Below are 13240 nucleotides of genomic sequence, written 5' to 3' on the forward strand. Positions count from 1 at the left end.
ATTTTGCTCCCTGGTTCTTCTGGCTAGCTGAATCACGTGACCTTTTCCCCCTGTTTAAGGTTGGAGGAGCGGCAGTGATCACATGTCGGCTGCTGCAAAGAACTGGATTCTCCTCTCAGGTCATCCTCAGAAAAGCTATCTTTGCTGTGCAGTAAATGATCGGGGGATCTGACTCTGGTTGCGGAACCTGTTTGCATTCCTGCTTGCAGAATTCAGGGTTGTATTCCCACTTCATCCTTCCAGACCACCCTAGGAGATCTGTAAGCCTCTGCCCTGGAAATTGCTAGGAATCCTTGGAAGGGAAAGAAAGAAGAGTGTAGGATGGACTAGAAACAGGGTTGAGTTCCAGAAAGCAGGCTTCTGAAACTCGTGGACAACAACCTGCTGAAGAAGACAACTCTGAGAAACCAATTCGAAGCAACATGCAGAGACGTCAGATGAGAGGAGCTGCCTCAGGAATGGAGTCTGCTGGTTCCCAGGAAGAGAATGTTGAACCAGCTGTTTCAGGAAGATGGGGAGGTCACCCTGCTGAGAACTCCCCTTCTGGTTCAGTGCAGAAGACAAGGAAGAACCAGCAGAAGACTCCTGGCAATGGAGATGGTGGCAGTAGCAGCGAAATGCCACAGCCCCCACAGAAGGAAAGGGCACGAGCCGATGCCACTGTGGAGAGTGAGGCGGCATTGAAGAAGAACAAAGTGGATGTGGAAGTGGAAGTGAAGATTCCTGAAGAATTAAAGCCATGGCTGGTGGAGGACTGGGACTTGGTTACTAGGCAGAAGCAGTTGTTCCAACTCCCTGCTAAAGAGAATGTAGATGCCATTCTTGAGGAGTATGCCAAGTGTATCAAGTCCCAGCGAAGTGCTGACAATAAGGAGTATGCAGTTGATGAAGTTGTGGGCGGGATAAAAGAGTATTTCAATGTGATGCTGGGCACTCAGCTGCTCTACGAGTTTGAAAGGCCCCAGTATGCTGAGATCCTGCTGGCTCACCCTGATGCGCCAGTGTCACACATCTATGGGGCACCACACCTACTGAGGTTATTTGTGAGAATTGGGGCAATGTTGGCCTTTACGCCCCTTGATGAGAAAAGCCTGTCATTACTGCTGGGCTATTTGCATGATTTCCTTAAGCATCTGGCAAAGAATTCTGCTTCGCTGTTTACTGCCAGAGATTACCAAGTGGCTTCTGCTGAGTATCACCGCAAAGCCCTGTGAAGGTCTACTGACCAATCGTTATTGTCTGATGCCTGTAAACACTTTTGTTTAGTCCTTTCAGTGTAGAATTGACATTGTTTAAAACTGTCAGTGTAAAATAGGGCCTATGTTAGGTTGATTTCCTGTTGTGTTGTAAGAAGAAATAAACGGAGTGTCTCCTGACACCTTTCCTCATGTAAAAGTTGCTACCAGTGTATGCAGTAATTAGACAAAGAAGAAATTCAGTAGAACATTTTATTGCCTAGTTGACGACATTGCTTGGATACTGGTGGTTCTATCCCTTTTGACACTACACAGTTTTCTAACACGTGTTAATGCTACATGGTGAGATGCCAAGGTTCCTAGTGCCAAAGGTTCAACTTAAATGTATATGCCTGAAAACCCATGCATTTGTGCTCTTATTTCTCGTGGTGCAAGACCTGAACAGCCCATTTGAATGTTTCTTTAAGAGCTTCTTCATTCACTTCGTTTTTCTGTGTTTCTATTTGGGAGGCCAAATCTTGATGGGATTTTTTTTGTATCCTCTTTAACTGTTTGAATCTCTGACTATTTCTTTGAGAGATTTGTTGGTTTCTTCTTTATGTGCCTCAAATATCTGAATAATCATAGCTTTAAAATCATTTTATTGTGTTTCTGCTGAGTTGGAGAATTGGAGGTTGCCAATAATTTTTTGGATTGCCGGTGAAGCCATGATATCTTGATTTGTGTTGGTTTTGTTCTTTCGCCGACCCGCCAACCTCTAGCCATTTGGTTATCTGTAGTGTTCACTGTCTCTTCCTGGATTCTCCAGGTCAGACTGGTTTTTCTCTGGTATATGGAGAATTCTTCAGGAAAATGGGTGAGGTCTAGTGGTTTCAGTGTGTGCATTGGTTATTCAGCTATACCTACCTGTAGGAGGAAAATTTGCAGGCGCAGAAGGACAAATGCGGGGTAGTGTGTGTTTGAGCGTGTGCTTGTGTGTTGGGAGCCGCTGCATGAATGTTTCGCCGGCAGAAACGCACGCGACCACAGGAATCCTTCCGCAGTAAAAACTTTATTAGTCACGCGATGAAGAGGGGAGAGAGGCCGCCCGGCCACCTCGTGGGCGCAGGCAGCTTCCCGCGTGCCGCGGCCCCGGGCGGGGAAACCGGGAAGGAAGAGAGCGAAGGAGAGCGCGGGCCCCAAAGTGGCGCTGTTTATATAAGCCCGGGTTGCACCTGAGTGATGTGTCAATACCCTGACTGGCTGCTTACTTTTACCCCACCTGATGACTAGGACCATTATGCTTAGCGGCTTTGTGACGTGTGAATACCCTGATTGGCTGCTCACTCTTACCGGCGTGCCTACGCAATCCTTAGCGTGCTCACGCAATCTTTAGCGTGTATACGCATCTACGCATGCACCCTGGAGGTTTATAGATTTGAGGGCGAGATGTCAGCGCCAGCTAGTGGCATCTGAGTCTCGGCTCTCCACACTTGTGGGTGTGTCCTAAGGGACAGGGTGTTGGTGTATGATGAGACGTTCAGTGTGTGAGAGGGGTGCCCTGCAGGCACTGAAGTTGTTGCAGGCGCTAAGGGATCGTAAGCGCTGCTGAAGAATGCGCAATGCCGGCACTTACTGATTTTATAAGTCTGCTGCTCTTTGGTGTCTATTCAGCTGTTTTTCTGCCACTGAGGGGTTGGATGGCCCCTACAATCACTGGCTGGGCAGCCCTGTGTAGTCCGTGCTGCCACTTGCAGACTTGGGATCTGGGAACGGTTGTATTGTGGATCTGAGTCTCTGGCTAGCACATGTATTGGGTGTGCACTCTGGCAGGGTGGAGTTTCAGCTGTGCGTGCACTCCTGCAGAGCCGGGTGGTGGTGGTAGTGGGGGGTGTGTTCTGAGGGTCAAGAGCTCGGAGAGAGGGCCCTAGGTGGGGTGTGTTCTCCTCTGAGTGGTGGCGTTCAGCAGGTCCTTACTGATCTCCACTGCGCCTGCGGGGTCTGGAGCCCTGCCTCTGTGCCTCCACCTGTCTTGGGTCCCAGACACTGAGCTTTGCGGCTTTGGTATCCAGGAAGAATTGTATTATGGATCTGAATCTCTGTGGTTAGCGCTCAGTGTTTGGAGCTCTGTGATTGGGCCTGCGCTCCTCCTGTGAGGAGGTTTCTGGGGTTATTGCCCTTGGGACGTGAGCTCCCCTGCACTTCCTGCTGCAGTCTAGCTCCAGATCGATCATGTCAGCAGGATGGGGGAGGGGACGCTCCGCGGGTCCAGAGGGAGGCTCAGCATTCTTAAACAACATCACTGTGGTACAACAGGGCTTAAAGGAGGAAGCTAGTCCTCATCTACTTTTTCAGCGAGTGGCATGACCTTGACACACTCCAGTCCTGTAGCAGAGACCATCTAAATCTCTATGGTTTTCTTTATGTTTTATTTATTTTAAAAGCTATATCTTAGATATATCTTATTGTTAATTATGTGGATGTGTGTATGTGTACATAAGCATTTGTGCATCTGTTAGTGCATGTGCCTGTGGAGTTCAGAGGGGAGCATCAGATACCCTGGAGCTGGCATTATTGACAGTGGGAACATCCTATTATGTGTGGTGGGAACTGAACTTGAGAGCCCCACAAGAGTGATACATATTTTTAACCACTGAGATATCTCTCCAGCTTCTGTTTAGTTGTTTTGGTTCTTTGAGATATGGTCTAATGTCTCTCAGGGAAAAATATAAGTTGCTATGAAGCACAGGCTGGCCTTGAATTCCTGATCCTCCTGATATTCTAGATTTATACAAATCCATTGTACAAATATTTATGAATCATTTGTTTGTGTTCCAAGTGGGGAAAGCACAGCAGTGGTTGTTAGCCATGATAAAAGCTTACCTAACACTTGTCATTTTTTGAGATCCAATATTAAATACATTTCTATTGTGCTAAAACATGATGTCATGCTATCTTAGGGAAGAAAGAGTTTATTTAGGTTTATCGTTCCAGTTTAAACTTACCTAACTTAAGGTTTATGAGTCTGCGATGGCAGAGCAGAGGCATGGGCACAAGCAGAAAGCATGGCAGCAGGAACAGGAAGTTGAGAACAAACTTCATGAACCACAAGCATGAAGCAAAAAGAGTGACCTGTGAAGTAGAGTGAGGCCTTATGCACTCAGCACCCACTCCTAGATATATACATCCTCCCAAACATCCTCAACCAGAGTCATCAACTAGAGACCAAGATTTTGGGGGCATTTCTCATTCAAATCTCCATACAGAAATCTCAGGATCTCACAGGTACAAGGCAATTGTTATGCCTCCAGCCTTGTTGTTGCAGCCTTTTTGGAGTTAATGGCAAATTTGGAGTTAATGGCATCTGAGCAGTGGAATTCGGCCTCTTGGCTTTGGCTATTTTCCAAAGTCCAGTTTGTCATAAACTGACCTTAGTGGTCGTATAGAGGACTGCTCTGACCCTGAGAAACTCTGTGCAGCCATAGTAACCAGACAGCAGGCTCTGTGTAACCTTGAGTGAGCTCTCCTATGTTTTGACCAAGTAAAGCTCCTGCCTGAGAAACTGCTTGTACTTTTTTTGCCTACTTAAGTGTTAACCTGATGTCCATTAAATTGACACCTGGATCAGCATGTAGACTTTGTTTCCTTCTCTGTGTTGCCCTCTCTCTCTCTCTCTCTCTCTCTCTCTCCCTCTCTCTTCCAGCCCTCTCTCAGGTGGTATTCAGGTGTTACTGCTGGTCGGTGACACCTTGTAATATTTTTAAAGACATTTAAAACATAAAAAATATGTTGTTATTTTTGTTGTTGTTGTTTTATGAGTATGTGTGTTTTGCCTGCATTAAGGCCAGAAAAGAACATCAAAATACTTCAAACAAGTTATAGACAGTTGGGAGCCACCATGTATTGCTGGGAATTGAACTGTGTACCCTTTGCTGTAATGCAACTCATTATGTAGACCAGGCTAGCCATGAACTCACAAAACTAGCTTCTGTCTTCTGAGTGCTAGGATTAATGGTGTGCACCACAACCACCCAGTTTTTTTTTTTTTTTTTTTTTTTTTTTGTCAGGGTTTCATGTATTTCAGGCTGACTTCAAACTTGCTATCTAGCTGAAGAAGATGTAGAGTTCTGATACTCCTGCAATCAACAAACCAGTTGTGGGCTAGCAGGCATTTACCACTATTTACCACTGTGCCTGATTTGTGCAGTACTAGGAATCAAACTCAGGGCTTCATAAATGCTAGACAAACACTAACATTGGAGGTACGTTCTCCATCTAATAAGATTTACTGATTGATTGACATATAATTCACACGTTAATTTATGTGACATGTCTAGCATAACTGGTGCTTTGTTTTACCCAAGGTAGGTAGAGACAAGCAACAACAGCGTTAGGCTCCTTGATGACCCAGGCAAACAGGAGATAGATCCAGGACATCTGTAATTGGTTGGCACTTTCAGCTCTAAGAATTCAGAACCTTCAGACCACCCACTGATGACTCACTAGCAAGCCCTGCCTCACAATTTAGTTATCCTGTGAAGTATTTATAAGCACTCTGATTTGCGATTTCATGCCCATCAGTTTGTTATGTTTCTCTACCTTGCATTGTTCACTCTCCTACAGTGGTTGTCTTGGGTATTTGCCTTTATAATTTCTGTTTGAGAAGATGCTTTGGCCACATTGTTAAAGCTTCAGCAGTTATTAATCACGAGAGCACCTGATTGCACCACAACAAAAAGAAGCTGAATGCTTGTTCAGCATACTCAGGAAACATTAAGTCCATTTGATTTGTACCTATTGAGTCAATACAGAGTGAGACAAGCCATGGAGGCACAGACAAACTGGTACTTGGCTGACAGAGTTGAGTTGAGCAAGGCTTACAGAACTCAGAACCAAACATGGCAGGGTCAGGGTGAAGAGTACAGGCATAGGCTGGCTGTCTGAGTTTGTTTTCCATTGCTGTGAATAAACAAAATGACCAAGAGCTGGTTAGTGGAGGAAAGGGTTATCTGGCTTACACTTCTGTGTTATAGTCCAGCCTTGAGGGAAGTCAAAGGAGGATGCAGAAGGCATGAACTGAAGCAGAGACCACAGAAGAACACTGCTTGCTGGTCCACATGTCAGCTGAGTTTCAGTAATGTTTCGTATACAGTTCCAAGTTCTCTAGCCTGAGGAACATGCCAAAGGCCCACAGTGGACTATGCCACACTACATCAACTAGAAATCAAGAAGAATGCCCCACGGACTTGCCCACAGGCCAACCTGATATCAATTCCTCTGCTGAGATTCCCTCTTGTTAGGTGTGTGAAGTTGAGAGCCAAGATGAGTCATCACACACAGTTATGGACTTGGGGTAATTTTTAATCTGGATATTAAAAGCTGGTTCCCAGATGAAAATGTGAACATATTCGCTGGGTGTATCTCCCTCATATGAGTTGGAAAAATCATGAAATTCCAAGTATGTTCAGTAATATTTATATCTCTTTTCAATTCTCTCTCAGATATTTCTCAAGCAATTGTACTCTTTGTGATGATATTAGTTATTAGCCTTGTCAAAGTCTCTCTGCATCAAACTAAGCTGGATGAGCAGTTTACTTTTAATAGACATTATGGCAAAAGTGACAATGTGTCACCTCATCCTGGGTTTTGTTCTGCTGCTGTTGTCTTCTTGATATGCACACTTTTGTAAAATCTGCTGCCATTTTGAAGAGGTCCACTTCTGGCAAATAGCTAGTAATGATGTGGTGTGCTTATTATTCCTGGGGAAAGGAATCCTGCCAGTGACCATATCTCTGAGCTTGTCATCAGATCCTTCCTAGGTCAAGAGGTAAGGTGACTCACAGCCACAGCCAACACAGCCACAGCCAACACACTTTGAATGTCTGAGATAAGGTCATTCAAGCAGAAGACACAGGGAAGGTGTGGTGGTTTGAATGGGAATGGCTCCCATAGGCTTATATCTTTGAATACTTAACTGGTCTGCAGTTAGTGGAATTGTTTGAAAAGGACTAGGAGGTTCCATATTGGAAGAAGCATATCTGTGGTGTTGGACTTTGAGGTGTCAAAAACTCACACCAGCCCCAATCTCTGTCTGTATTTCTCTTTCTCTCTTTTGCTCTGTAGGTCTATGGCTCTAGGCCTGCAACTTTCAGATCAATTTGTGAGCTCCTCTGCTACTTCTCCACCACAAAGCCTAACTGTCTGCTGTCATGTTTCCTGTCCAGGTGATCCACTAATTCATTAAAAATGTGAGTAAGCCTCTAAGTAAAAGCGTTCTTTTACATACATGAGTCACCGGAGTCATGTGTGCATGGGTTCTTTTTTTTTTTTTTTTTCATAGCAATAGAACAGTTACTAAGTCAGAAGAAACCTGCTCCACAGATATATTTAATAATGAATCTTATGTCACCGAGTTTGGGGGTGTTTGCTATGCAGCAAGTGAAGATTCCCATGTTTTAAAAAAAAAGGCATAATTTTTTGCTACCAAACAAAGAGGCCTATGATGAGAATAAATGCGCTCATAAAATGTTTAGACATCTCCAGAAGCCCTTCCTAAATACACAAGCATTTCGCGTTCCTGACATTTGACCATTTGCCTGTCTTGGTTGGTATTCTTAAAGTGGCTCCTTTTCCCCCCATGAAGTTCTCAGGGACTCCTCATTCATTAATTAAATAACGAAAGAGTAATGTTTAAGAGATAGACTTCTTCAGAAATGGTTTACTGTGGCCCTTTATGGACCCACGAGGGAATCCCTGGCTAAGCTCCCTGTGGCCCAGCAGGGCTCAATTGCTCTCCCTGGGTGCAAAGGAGGCTCACAGAGTCTGAAGGAATGCCTCAAGGAGAGAAGCAGGGCTGAGCCTGCACCTGAGAGGCTGCCAAACAGCCAGCAAGCAGCTCACCAGGCGCCACCCCCTCAGCTGGCTCCATCCCCACGCAGCCTCTCCACAGCTTGTCCAGCAGAAACAGACAGGGGAGCAGCGCCCCTCGCAGGCTCTCTGCTTCTTTTCCCCACCTCACCCAGGCCTGCCCGCCAGCGCCCCTTGCCATCCCACCACTCAGGGTCACCTGGCCAACAGCGCCTGGTGGAGGCTTCCTTGCGCCCCAGGCCGACACCCAGCGGGTCACCTCCACAGCTGCACTCTGAATTCCGGGGTGCATCACAGTGACCACGCCTCTGGGCGTCACAGTGACAGCGCCTCTGGGCGTCACAGGGACAGCGACCAGGGAAGCACAGGAGGAAGCAGTGACTAGTGGAGGAGCAGCTCTCTGAGTCACTGCAGGGATGTCTGAGCAGCCTCTGCCACCAGCCAACAATGGGGCCTCTGGATCTAGAGATGCCCTGCTGGCACCCATGGCCTCCTCATCGACTCCACCCAGGCTGGCGCACCAGGTGGAGGCTTAGGGACTGAGGTGGCCTCCATGCTGTCCCACCTGCTGCCACCCATGCCGCCCCTGGCCACCGCCTCAGCGGCCAACCCCGCCAGAGCTCTACCTGGATGGACAGGAGGCAATCCGGGATCAGCTGCATCTGTTCAAATCCTGGCTCTGGAGACTTCGAGTAGTGCGGTGGCCCCTTTCTGAGCAGGAACCACAGAGCATTTGAAGAGCCTATACCCGGCTGTGGCTGAGCAGAAGACTCCACTGCCCATGTCCTGGAGCCTGAAGGACAAGTTCAGGTACATCGACCTCTCACAAAACAACCTGTGGGTGTACTACAGAGTTACAGGATTCCAGGTCTCATTTAGAGATCAGACAGTGCTGGGTGAGGCTCTGGGCTAGGGAAGGAGCTGGGCTTCCTAGGCCCGGAGGAGGATGATATGAGGGACTCCAGGACAATGGGACACATCACCCCTTCCTATTTCCCTGAGATAAATCTGTTGGCCAGAGTTGGGTTACATTGTTCTCCAGGTAGAGAGGATCAGGTTATCTCCTCTTATGCAGTGGCAGTGCGAGACAGGATTCCAAGGTAGTTTCTAATTAAGCGAGAGCCTACATACACAGGAGGGAGAGCCTAATCAGTGGGTTATTTGACCCAAAATATGCCCGAGATTGTGTAGAGGTACAAAATGAGAAGGGTCCCAAGCTGGCCATTATTGTTCCTTACTGAAAGCAACTGGGAGAGTGAGAGGAAAACCTCAGGATTCACTGTTTATTCAGGGAGCAGAACTGCCCCCTCCTCTATCCCAAATTGGAAATGTCCTGTGTTTCCAGATGGTGTTACTTGAAGTTTTGTTGAAAACAAGGGTTTTAAAAGATACCAATTAGCCTTTTGAAGAAAACTGGCTTATAATTTGCACCTGAAGCTAACATACCTAGTCACCTTAGGCTTCTGCTCCTTCCCATCCCCACTTTTTTGAGGTTAAAACAAAGCTTTAAACAATTCAATTGTATAGAAAATTATAAAGGACAGGGGCTGGGTTGAATTGTACCTCAGATTAATTGCCTGCATCAAGTTTACTTGTGTGGAACAGGCAAAAAAACAATGCAGTGATATCAGTATGGATACACATCCCAGAGGCTCTAAATCTAAAGCAGAGGTGTGTTTACATTCTAAGCAGGCCCTTTTTGATTGGCTCTAAAGGAAGAGGGTTCTTCAGATCCTGGTGATATGTAGGTAGAGTATACAAATCTGTGGCAAGATTCAGAAAGAATTAACAACTGGGGTTTGAGAAGAACCTTGAAAAATCAGCTACTGTTTAAATGAGTATGGCAACAGAAACCTGCTGAATGATTTGGTTGTCAAGAATCTACACAAAGATGGGCCTTGTAACATTTCTTCTTGTTCTCGTAGATCCAAAGAAGTACTTACTATTTCGAACATTATATCCCTTTATCTAAGTGGCTGAAAATTTCAAAATACCAAAGGGTTTTTTTTTTTTTCCTTTTAGTTAGGACACTTTGTTGATTTCCTTGTGGATTATTACTTAATTTTGGTTTTAAATTGGTGTGAACAGTAAGTGCTATGCTATGTTTACTTTTGTTTTGGCTACCAGAATGCTTTTATTAGATTTGACAGAACTTCATTTTACATTTGTGGTTTATGGTAAATAAAAAGCATCTAAAGGCAAAGACTGTGTATGGGAGGTTACTGATCAAAGAATCCCAGCTTTCCTTAATCCCATCAGTCACTGGTGGTACTTATTCTGTTAGGAGACAAGGCCTCAGTGTCTTCTGAGTGCTGTGGGAGTTGATCTAGATGGTCAGTAAGAAAATTCCTGTGGTAGCTTAACTCTCATGGTTGTGGCTAATTTGGCATTGTAACATTCCTTGATTGGTTGTATTTACTTCTTTTATGTAAAATTAATCATCCAGGCCAGAGACAAATGCATGCTTATGTGGTTGGGGTTTGATTGTCAGTTTTCCTGTGTCCTTTTTCTTACTTTCTGTTGTGTAACATTGATATTCACTTTTTGGGAACATTGTTGTTTCATAAACATGAACCATTACTTTTGGAAGAACAGATTTGTTGTCATCCTGTTCTCCAGCTTTTATCTCCTTTGTCTCTCCTTTCCCCATGTTACAAAGACAGTGTCTCTCTTCTAAACCTTCATGGAGTCTTGCTATGTTACTTTTTTTTTTGGTTATTTGTTAATATGTCGTTTGAGGGACACCAAATGCACTGTACAACTTTACCTCAAGATCAAAAAGTAATTGTTGTAGATTAATAAAATGTAAAATTCACAAACAAGAGTAGATGTTTTATGTGATGTATCCTTGTGCTGCATTGCCTTTTTAACGTGGTATATTACTCTTTGTATTTGTATATTTCTTTTATATTACAAAATTGTAAAGGATTGATCAAACTTGTTTTCCAAAATTGATGATCTTTAAACACATTCTGTGTTTACAATTTTATTCTAAATTGGAAATGCTGATACAATTTAGAACAGTAATTGGAAGCAGTATCTTCAGAGATGGGAAGGTACCATGTTACAAATGACAGATACCTAGATAAAAATGGATTGAATTGCAGGAGAGTTATGGTGTATATGGAATAGTGTATGTTATTTTTTTTTCTTTTAGCTGTGTACATGTGTGTGGGTGTTTGCTCCTATCAGTTTGACATGGTAAAGTTGTGGAGCTCAGATGACATCTTGTGGGAGTGGATTCCCTCTTTCCTCCATGTGAATTCTAGGGATCAAATTCAGGTCATCAGACTTGTTGGTAGGTGTCCTTACCATTGAGCCACCTTGCTGGCCTTATGATAAAATTTTGAGGCATTTTATGTAACAAGCTATTATTGAAACACTCAGGACTGGCCCTCTTATTTAAAAAATTGTCAGTTGATTAATTTCTAAAGTGACAGGTTTAGAATTGATTATAATAACATTTTATTTTTGATATTATGAAAGAATCATTTAATGACTATGACATTGGGATCAGTTAGCATAAATGCTTCAATTACAGATCCACTCTCTTTCTTTCGAGTGCAAGCATGCACACACACACACTATCAGGACTCTTTAAAGAGACACAAATAGATCTGACACAAGTTGATTTGGTAAGTGGGATTACCTGAAGGTTAGATTTTTACAGACTTGTGTAAGTCAGCCAAGACTGACCATTTTGTGGGTTTAAAGAGATGGTTCAGCTGTAAGGGCACTTTTTGAGCTTGTAGAGGACATGGGTTTAATTTCTAGCACCCACATGGTGGATAAACTATCCATAACTACAGTTCCAAGGAATCTCATGCCCTCTTCTGATCTCTTTGGCCACCAGGAACACGTACATGCATGCAGGCAAAACACTTCTATGCCTAAATAAATATTTAAAAATTAAAAAGAAAACTATTTTTTCTGTCTTCAAATTTTGTTATCTCTGCTTTATTTGTAATAACTCATTTCTTATGTTGACTTATTTTCACTTTAGTGAAAGACAGTTGCCATCAAAGGTATTTCTCATTAGGGGAAAAGGTAACTGAAATTCAGTAATGCTTCAGAAAATTTAGGACACTTTGGTAGTCCTGCCTTGCAGTGTTTAGGACAGATGACAGAGAATTGGAACTTGGGAGCCTGAAGAAGTGATGAAATGGTGAAGTGCACCTTTTATTTTATTTTTTGTCACATGTGGAAAGAGATGCTTTATTGATGTCACTCTTCTCACATTGCAAATGTTCTGATGGACTCAAAATACATGAAATGAAAGTTCAAAGCTACAAAAATTAAACAATAACTGTACAATTTTCTTGTCAAAGTACATACAATTCAATGGTCATAAGTGTGATCTTTATGCCAGTGGATTAGTATAAAATACACAGAAGCTTCTTGGGATTCCGTACATCGAGAAAATGTGACCAATGTGGAACCTTAAAGCTTCTGAATAAAATCCATATATTTTATCAGAATTATAAAACTGGCAAAGACACAGCAACATACTCCATTGTAATCAGGCAGTCAACCAATGTGGTGTGCTAAAGCTGTAGTTTGCAGGCAGTATAAGGATAGCAGCAATGAATGGCTTTAAACACCAGAAAAGATCCACCTTTTATTCAGTGAAATTCTTATATTTTATCTAAGAACTGAAGACACTGAGACTCCCTAATTTTTTATGGACTTATATAGTAATTTAAATTTATAGTGTTAGGATGAAATTTTCCTTCTTCTACACTTTGACCGCTCCAGTGTTAGCAGAGGCTTGAAAGCTTGGATCCAAGCCCACTTATTGATCTTCTTTCAGCTCTGGTCCTATGCTAAATTCTAGGCCAACTGGAAGAACATGTGCTTGCATTTAATGAATTTAACTGAAGTAACAAATTCTCCTTTTAGTTGAGTTATTAATAATATAAGGTGCTTTTTTTTAGAAGCATGGAGAAATGGCCTGCGTTTAAACATTTTCATTTTTTTAATTTTATTTTTTTCTTATAAGTTACATTTTATTAACTCTGTATCCTAGCTGTATCCAACTCCCTAATTCCCTCCCAATCCCACCCTCCTTCCCTCATCTCCACCCTGCCCCTTTCCAAGTCCACTGATGGGGGGGTCTCCTCCACATTCATCTGATCCTGTTTTATCAGGTATCTTCAGGACTGGCTGCAATGTCCTCCTCTGTGGCCTAACACGACTGC

The 13240-nt window shown here is 43.5% G+C and overlaps 1 protein-coding gene across 1 annotated transcript; it reads left to right on the top strand.

Annotated features, from left to right (window-relative positions):
• Window positions 1-407: 407 nt before the first annotated feature.
• LOC132650044 (mortality factor 4-like protein 2) lies at window positions 408-1214 on the top strand. The gene is made up of 2 exons (XM_060374921.1): window positions 408-497; window positions 558-1214. The coding sequence occupies exons 1-2, from the start codon at window positions 423-425 to the stop codon at window positions 1212-1214; spliced, it is 732 nt and encodes a 243-aa protein (XP_060230904.1). The 5' UTR covers window positions 408-422.
• Window positions 1215-13240: the final 12026 nt, after the last annotated feature.

This window comes from Meriones unguiculatus, chromosome X (assembly GCF_030254825.1).
Source record: "Meriones unguiculatus strain TT.TT164.6M chromosome X, Bangor_MerUng_6.1, whole genome shotgun sequence".
NCBI classification, from domain to species: domain Eukaryota; kingdom Metazoa; phylum Chordata; class Mammalia; order Rodentia; family Muridae; genus Meriones; species Meriones unguiculatus.

What these genes read in the sequence shown, in the direction of transcription:
- LOC132650044 (XM_060374921.1), top strand. Translation starts at nt 423, where the DNA reads ATGCAGAGACGTCAGATGAGAGGAGCTGCCTCAGGAATGGAGTCTGCT. An exon ending in AGGAAGAGAATGTTGAACCA is followed by an intron (nt 498 to 557) that starts GCTGTTTCAGGA and finishes GGTTCAGTGCAG; the next exon opens with AAGACAAGGAAGAACCAGCA.